General features: G+C 34.2%; 1 protein-coding gene across 1 annotated transcript in view; it reads left to right on the top strand.

The window, feature by feature from the left end:
* The first annotated feature begins 3853 nt into the window (after positions 1–3853).
* The window catches only part of LOC141325582 (echinoderm microtubule-associated protein-like 4), a 137861-nt gene continuing 131981 nt past the window's right edge, over positions 3854–9733 (top strand). The window contains exon 1 of the mRNA XM_073834363.1: positions 3854–4106. Coding sequence (XP_073690464.1) covers positions 4082–4106 — 25 coding nt within the window. The 5' untranslated portion in view covers positions 3854–4081. The remainder of the gene's footprint in view (positions 4107–9733) is intronic.

Genomic DNA, 9733 nt, shown 5'->3' with positions numbered 1-9733 from the left:
AAAACTTTATAGTTATAATTATCATCCTTGGTGCACTTTTAGACTGTGCTTTCAGTTTCAATTAGATAATGTACTTCTTTTATATTATTATACCTGTTGACTTTTTAAAATGTACACTATTTAATGTACATTATCCATCCATTCATATACATTAGCATTAAATGAAAATCAGTCTAACAAATCAAACACCACAAGACAGAGGTTTTGGTTAATGGATCCTGAACTACTGCTTCTCAACTCCAGTAGTGTACTGTTAAAATAATTTAAATATTCTATTCATCATCTCTGAGAGAGAAAGTCTATTGAATTTTGCTTGGATTCATTTGTATTTCGAGCAAAGGTTAAGGTGAGATTTAAACTGGCTTAGGCTGGCCAAACAATGCATTGTTCACATCTGGATCGGGCCGTTTGAAAGCGGTGTAATTTGCCAAAAAAAGAGACTTGGAAGGAAAATAATGTCAGGCGGCATCACTTAGCCATAATGTATGGGATGACTCACTGCAAATGTTTAACACTCAACATACTCTTAAACTCCCATAGCCATCTGATGAATTATTAATCTTCAGCATATTGGCTGGAGTTTGGGTGATTCATCATCTTCAAAGAAGAAGAAAAATAGCTACTGCACAGTAGAGACCACAGCTTTGGCCTATGTGTCATTCCCTTCACTGGCCCAGAAAGAGAGAAAAAACAAAGAAAAAGATTTCCCCAGTCCTTATTTCATTCCCTCCCTCTTCCTTCAGGAGTAAAAAATAAAGAGAGCTTTGTCTGATTTTCTCTTTTTCTGGCTGGAGTGAGAGGTCAGACCCTGCCAGGAAGTCATCAGGAGAAGGGGGTACGCGGTGTGAAGCTTTAACACTGACATTACAGCTTAGCCCGAGATGAGCAGAACTCTTTTCTATTTCCCAGATCCTTCCATGCTGATTCAAGGGTCAATCTGGAGGACAATCTTGTCTCTGTCCTGATTCAGAGCACTTGTTCAGTCTACGACAATGAGTCCTCATATTTACAAAGACTCAGCAGCTGGGACGAAGCGCATGAGTGAGCAGAAGCAGCATTCGCACACAGAGAGCGTCTGTTTGGTCAGCACAATAGTCTGAACCTTTGGTATTTCACTGCTTCACCAAAACACTATTCGGTTTTCTTCTAATTGGTGCAGCGCTGAGTGGCCAGACAACATGATGCCCCATGCATTGTTGCTGGCGCCTTCCATATTCGCCTAATCAAATTATTTGAATCTCCATTGTGGAAAAACCCACATTCCTCTTTTGAAACTCTAATAGTTTATAGAATCCCTCTTAAACCATTGGAATTCTTCATGTGAAACATTTCTTGGCATGCAGAATTTGCAGTCACACTGCAGGAGTTTAACAATTCATGCTGTACATTTTCCTTGCTCACCTTAATGGTCCAGTGTACTCTGAACCCCAACACAATGTGCTAAAAACTAACAGTGAGCACCTGTGGGGCAGATGTCCTTCAAACACATTTTAACCTTTCCTTTTTTTTTTGTTACAGTATTTGATTTGCACTTCAGAGTATTTAAAAAAAATCAAGGTTAAAATACCTTAGTCCTCTCTTTTTACCAAAAACACTTTTGTTTCCAGGTATCCAATGATAATACCTGGCACTTGACAAATCCCAAGGCACTGAGTGATTTCTATATACATAAACTGCAGTATTTAAACAACAGTCTAAGGTACTTCACTTTTTTATTTAAAAAGAACATCATGGTATTACCATGTGGAATATTTCCAATGCTACTATGCTTGGTGTAGTGATTAAGGTAGAAAATAAATAAATAGACAGTGCCGAAATATATTTACAAAAAATATATACTATATTTTTGAAACATAAATAGAAATTATGTTTAGTTTCAACCTTTATATACCAAAATATATTTCAGGGCAAGAAAATGTATTTCCAGTTTTACAGTAGACTACCTTTAGGCATACTAGAGGATGGCCTACTAGAGATTAAAATATATTTATAATAATTTAATAATATTTTTATATATTGCAATATTGCAGATTTTTGAGAATTGGACTTATAGTATGCTATGTTATTATGTAAATTCAAATATATGTTATATATTCGCATGTTTTTTAGGCAACAAATCAAGTGACATCATATAAATGCATTTTCTTGGCCAAAAAAAATATTTTTAAATGCCTTAAAAAATATATTTATAAAAATATTCAAAAAGGTAAAATATTTATGTAAATATATTCTGATACTGATTTTGCTATATATTTTAGGGAAAATATTTTTTGGTCATTTTGAAAAATATATATTTATACATATATACATATACATACATATATATTTTCAAATATATATAAAAAGGTGCAAAAATAAATATAATAAATAAAATAAAAATAAATAATAAAAATAAATATATATATATATTAGTGGTGGGCCGTTATCGGCGTTAACGTGCTGCGTTAACGTGAGAGTCTTATCGGGCGATAAAAAAATATATCGCCGTTAATCTATTCTCAAAGTTGGGTTGGGAGCTGGGTCTATACTACGCAAGCTATGATGACTTTCACCTTGATATTTTAGCGCGGATGTATACATAGCCGAATTGCACTGTAGGGGACGAGAACGAGTCTTCGAACCTGTGCGTATGCCTACTGTGAAATTACCACATCAAACGAGACCTGCTAACAATGGATGCAGCTATGAAGCCGCCGGGTTTGCTTCAGGGCAGGGGCGGTGCTAGACCCTTTTTACTGGGGCACGTGCCCCAGTAAAAATCTGCTGCGCCCCAGTAAAATCTCAAATTTGAGTGATAATTTACTTTGATAATCCCGAAATAAAGACATTAAACTATATGCAACAACTGAATTGAGGCTTCTAAAAGCAAGGCAGTTTATCCGAAGACTATGCACTATGCACAGATATCCATGCCCGTGCCAGTCTGTGTATTTAACTGCAACGCGCACGTCGCGCAGCATTTTACGCAGAAGTACATGCAGTGTAGCAATAGTTGGTTAGACAAGTTTGTATAGTTAATTGTGTTGTAAATGCAATTGTCAAGCAGTTTGTGATGCATTTTGGAAACAGGAGATGAGCCCCTGGTCTAATGCGCCACCTGGCTTGAGAAACCAGTTCTCAAAGACTTACTTTTAGTCATTATTTGGGTAGCACACATATTCTGAATGCCTTCGGCAGAATTCAAATTAGCCATTTTAATCTATAGTAATCTATATTAATTCCAAGATTACAGTGAGATTAATCTAGACCACTAATTTTAATACAACTGAAAGAGAAAACATAAGTGTTTACTTTAATTCATGTCTAAATTTTCAATATCTAAATTTTAAATTTTAATGAAGGTATCTTTACTTACGTATGACCACTGGATTATTAATGCTACATTAATGCTGTGTTTTATTTACTATTTACAGAGATAGGCTTTTTTCTAAGTGATCGTATCAGGTTTGTATTCAGGTACTTTAGAGGAATACTGTGATGTTGCCAGGATATCAAAATGGTACCATGTATTTATTTATTGTATTTAAGGTATATAAATACACATACAATGAGCAACATGTCAATTGTTTGAGGGACAAGCAAAAATAAATAAATAAAAAAGTATAAACAAACAAATGACGCTCTAGTCTACGAAGACGCTTTTGATGCTTTCACAAAGACAGCAGTGCGCACTTGAGTCCTAGAGCTGTCTTATTGAGCTGCTCCGTAGTGTCAGAGCGTGGCGCAGTCGGGCTCGGGCAGCACTGAGCGCTGCTCTGCGTCTGAAGGGAAGCTCGCCGTGCCAAAGCAGGCGGAGTCGGAAACGCGAAAGCCCAGCGCTCCTTATACTCCCTCCCCCGCCGGAGGTGTAAACGATCGTGGTGGAGCAGCTCAGGGAGCCGCCGTGATCGACTGCCCCAGAAAAGCGCTGCGTTATCCGGACGGAGATTCAGCCGCCAATTCGGTCGCCCCGTTGTTCTTGTATTTAAGCGCATCCAGAGGAGCCGGCGTGACATTACACGAGCTCTTCCCTTTCTTCTCAAATAGAGGACGAATTCCCCCAGTCGCCCCAGGAATATCTCCTTGGATATTTACCCCAGAAATGGACGGTTTCGCCGGTAGTTTAGGTGAGTGTGTCTGTCTGTCTATGTGGTGAAATGTTGACTATTAATAGATGCGTCTTCTGCAGACATGGCGAATATAGACGCAAGTGTGAAGTGTGTATGTGTGTGTGTGCTGGCTTACTGTACACTCGTGTCAGCTGTATAGCCACGCTCCTCTGACATTGCATTCGTGGGTAGAAAGCTACAATGAGATGAGCGTTGCGTCAGGAGACTCATACCACGAATCACGATGGCCGTATATCTTTACCCTGGTGTTTATTTCCGTTGTTAAACCCTGCTGTGACATGCCATTGGAAAATGCTCTGAACACACAACACAACAGCTCAGGCTGTGATTTGCATTTCCTGAAGGAAATGCCAGTGTTTATTTGTAATGCAGCAAAAGTATAGTAGTAAACATACAGGTAGCTTCTGTGTCAGAAATGAAATCCTACTGTTGTCATGACTTCCAGCTGGCATCTTCATCATGCTTATGTCAAGAATCACATAATTTGCTTGTGCCACTGTAAGGATGCTACCATAATGTTTATGTATTTAAGTATAAGACAAGGCCAATTATAATTGGAAATCACAATAAAAATGCTAATCAATTCAAGGATGGAAACCAATCGCAAGGCAGTATGCAAATATAGTGACGTATTTAATCGAGATGGAACGTTCTAACATTCTATTTAAAAATTCGAACTTTAGTCTTAAAATTTTCTTTAAAAAATTGTTTATAAAACATAAATAGCACATTGAGGATCATATTTGGTACAAATAGAGTTGCTAAGAGAAGACCACAAGAATGTGAGTTTACATGTTTGACAAATCAGACATCTGTTCCAGCGACTACAAACCACTACAAAACTACTGTGGGTAATTTATATTTTAGAACAAAACATGAAAGTAATATATTATGAAAACACACAGGAAATTAATGCAGAAATTAATTAATGCAGAAAACTGCTGTACAGAAATATAAACATATAATGTATGAATAATATCAGTACTGTGATATACAATATCACTACTGTAAAATAGCTGTGAAATGCAATGTCTATATGGGCCATTCTACAGAATTGGTTCAAAGTCAGAGTTGGAAATTTTTTTTATTTTTCCACCAATTTTGTATGTATGCAAATTGTATAATATCCAAGGTGCACATTTCTAGTAACTGTGCAGTTAATTTTCATATTACATTTTCAGAAAGGTTTGGAATATTTGTCCTCTCCCCAAATGTGTCACTACTGAAACACAGTAATATATAATTTAATAAGAAGAGTTATATTGGCATAAGATTTTGCCTACATCTTTGGAAATATATATTTTTTCTAATTTATTAAAAAGTTTTCAAAGATAAATCAATAGAAAATTACAATATTAACAATATTTCAAGTGTGATTTATGAGATTTGTTGTGTTTTGAATCCAATTTTTCTTTGTAAAATGCAAAGATGATCATACTGATTTCAAAGGTAAGGATTCATTAGTTTGAATATACATTAAACCAAACACTATCATAACAACTTAGTTGATAATTCAGTATACTTTATTTTTGACAAAACATCCCATGTTTTAGATACTTTTGAACCTACCTCAAAGATGCTAATCAGCACATGGTTAGCTAGCACAGTTCTGAACAGTTGTGCACATATAAAAACTAAATGTTATGGAATAACTCCCAAAAAAGTGTTTAATTATAGAAAAATGGTGTTTGTAGTGACATTCTTTTTCATAATTTTAAACACATTTACCTCAAAATGATGGGGCCTATCTACTCACCAAATAGCTATGAGAGAGGGACACATACATATTTCCTGATCATAAATGTAGGGGTGTAGTTAAAATCAGTCTGAAAAATGCGGGACACAGTTTTTTCACATGAAGTTTCATAATTTACAAAGAAAATATAAAAAATGTATATTTTTTTGAACTTCACTTTAAAAAAAAAAAAAAAAAATCCAAAATAAATTTTTAAAAACAGCAATGGAATACAAATATTTCAATATCATTTTCATAAATTGAGATTTAGGGGTTAGGGTTCAGGACAGCCACTTCCTAATTGCATTACCCACTAAATAATATTTTTATACATTATTAATTAAGCTTACTGATATTTTAAATATTATTGTGGGTCTTAATAAACATCTAAGATTTGAATTCATTAAATGCTTTTTAAATGTGTTTTTCGGTTGTGGGACAGCAGTTTGCACCATTTCTGTAGAATGGCCCATATTCAGTCAGAATAGCATTAACTGAGCAGTGCAGGCTGTGATTTAAGTGTTGGTGGTTTTAGAGCTCTGGCTGTCAGTGCAGATTATTTGGCCAGATAACAGTCCATGCCAGAGGCACACGAGGCAGCAGGAATGTATTTGTTGTGTTTATGAAGGGTGCACTTGGGGTTTGTGAATGTGCAGATCTGTTGAGGTACTGTACTGTGTGTCAGTTTATCAGAGTGTCAGATGTGTGGCTGGAGGTAAAGAGGTCTTTCAAATGGCTACAGGTGACAAGTGTAATTGCGTAATGGATTGAGTGTGCTCTAACAGAGAATGACATGACCAGCCTTTATTGCTCCTCATAAACCACTTGTATGCGTGTTGTTCAAGCAGTCTATTAGTGTAACAAAATATCACAAGGCCTTTTCTATTGCATAAATTATTATTTTTTTTTTTCACATTTTCCAGGTTTGTCAGAAACGGAAGTCATCATAGTTGGGTAAACTTATATAGCAGTGAATGGGAGACTACGTCAAATATATTTTTGGCTTTCCCATTTGATCAAATAGCAAAAGAAAAACTCCACAATAGTGTTTTCACGAATTTCAAAAAGAGGAAAAAATAAAGAGAGATTGATAAAGGCAGTCGGAAGTGAGAAAGATGTCAAATGTACTGTCCCTCCCATAGGAACACCGACACTCATTTTTTTATAATTTGATGCAAAGTTATAGTAATACAAAGTATAGTGTTATAAATGTACCTACATAATGAATTTTCAGCATCATTACTCCGTTCTTCAGTGTCACATGATCCTTCAGAAATTGTTTAAATATGCTGATTATTCTGAAAAAAAAAAATATATATATATATATTTATATGTGTATATGTATGTATATTTATATTGTTTTTTTTTCAGAATTCTTTAAGAAATAAATTTCTTTTAGAAATAAAAAGTTAAAAAGAACAGCGTTTATTTAAAATAAAAATCATCAAAGAACCCTGAAAAAAAAAAAGACTCACTCACAGGTTCCCTAGAAATATTAAGCATCACAATTGTTTCCAACATTGATAATAAAAGTAATAAATCAGCATATTAGAATGATTTCTGAAGAATAAAGCATAAATTATGTTTTGAAATATATTAAAATAGAAAACCATTATTTCAAACTGTAATATTATTTGACAATGTTACAGTTTTTTTTGTATTTTTAATTCTTTAAAGAACATAAAAAATCGTACTGGTCCCACACTTCAATATTTAAAAAAAAATGAAATTAATATAAACAGATTAAAAAAAATATAATCATGCTATTGAGTACTATTGCCGGTAGTTGTTGACATTTATTAATCTATATGTAAAATTAATGGATATGATTAAATACTTAAGTTTTCATATTTTTAAAAAATGAAATTAATATAAACAGATATAAATAAATATTATCATGCTATTGAGTACTATTGTTTTTTTTTTTTTTTTTTTACTTAACAGCATTTTAATATTTAACAGTTAATATAGCATAGTTGAAGTTTTATTTTATAAAATATATATTTTCATCAATATATATACATCAACATAGATAAATCTAAAAAGTTCAATTTATATTACTATTAAATATACAAAAATATTATTAATTTATGTTTCAGATTCATTGTTTTCTGATGTTGGAGCATTTCATTTTGATGCAAAAATGCAAAGCAGTGTGGGATTTTGCCCGGTAGTTGTTGACATTTATTAATCTATATGTAAAATTAATGGATATGATTAAATAATTAAGTTTTCATATTTTTAAAAAATGAAATTAATATAAACAGATATAAATAAATATTATCATGCTATTGAGTACTATTGTTTTTTTTGTTTTTTTTTACTTAACAGCATTTTAATATTTAACAGTTAATATAGCATAGTTGAAGTTTTATTTTATAAAATATATATTTTCATCAATATATATACATAAACATAGGTAAATCTAAAAAGTTAAATTTATATGACTATTAAATATACAAAAATATTATTAATTTATGTTTCAGATTCATTGTTTTCTGATGTTGGAGCATTTCATTTTGATGCAAAAATGCAAAGCAGTGTTTGACTTTGCCCGGTACTTGTTGACTTGAGAGCAGCTTGAATATCCTGTCATATAACAGCCGATCAATGAAATTCTGCGCTGATTATATAACTTGATTCTGTTGCTTGGTTACGTTCGGAGGAGGGTTGAGCGCTCAATTTGTCCTGCTCTGAGTTACCGTGGTGATGCTGCAGTGTCTGGCAGAGATGCGAAGTAAAGTAAAGGGCCAGTGAGCGGCACAGAAAAAAATGTCCGACTTTACTGCAGGTGTATGTGATGGAAAACTTTATTCTGGGTGTGTTTTGAAATGGCAGTGCTAGTTTTGTGTATATGGGCGCTACGCTGTGGTCTGAATTATTGGATATGACTGCTGCTGAACTGCAGGATGTGTGCGTGTGTGGTGCAATGTCCTACATTGTCTCAGCAAAACCCCCTATCTACCCTTACTAATAATTTCTAGTCTCATTTTCCCCCCTATTTATTTTTGAATCTATAAATACGCCAATTGTTATCAAACCACATTTAGATTTAATTTGTTATTCAGTTATCAGTCAAATAGTAGACGGAATCTAGTTTTGGCTTCCTTTATTTTGAACTGGCATTGTTTTCCCCGAAACTGCTTTTCTAATGCCAAAGGTGAAGGTTTCGAACACAAAAGTGCACTAATCGTGTCTAAAACCAGATCTAGTATCAGTTTTCCACCACAGGTACATCCATCAGAGACAGACCGCACTATCCGCCGCACGCAACCATGGCGTAAACCTTGCGCTCGCCCTCTCATCACCTCTGTCTCTGCGTCACACATGGCACCGACAGCGATTCAATCCGCTCTTTCAAAGTTTTCAGTATGACGTGCAGGCCTGGGTTGACTCACTTTGGTTCTTGGAAGATCTACATGTGGTTTTTGACAATGTAAAATGTGGTTTTGGTCATGACGACAGAAAAGCAAAACTTGCACAGCTACACTTGTAAGATTTGCGTATGTAATAGAGAGCGGACTGATTTCCTTTCATGACACCTTTGATACGGGTGTGATTTTTAAAAAGAAAATTCTCAATGCTTGTGACAAGTTTATAGAAATTACTTTGTACCAAAGCTTTTGGAGAACTTGAAATACGTTACTTTTAATGACTCGTAAATAGAAATGTCATGTGGGTTTTACAGTTTGCTTACACCTTGAATACATGAGTACAGTATACTATAGAATCCTGTTTCCACCACTGAATACAAAATAGAAAAAGTTAATTGCGACTTTTTATTTCACAATTCTGAATTTTTTCCCTGGCAATTGCGAGTTTACATCTGGCAATTCAGACTTTTTTTCTCACAACTGGGTGATACAAACTCACAATTTTGAGTTATAAA

The sequence above is a fragment of the Garra rufa genome, chromosome 2, assembly GCF_049309525.1.
Source record: "Garra rufa chromosome 2, GarRuf1.0, whole genome shotgun sequence".
In the NCBI taxonomy this organism is placed as follows: domain Eukaryota; kingdom Metazoa; phylum Chordata; class Actinopteri; order Cypriniformes; family Cyprinidae; genus Garra; species Garra rufa.
This window is presented reverse-complemented; position numbering and strand designations above follow the sequence as displayed.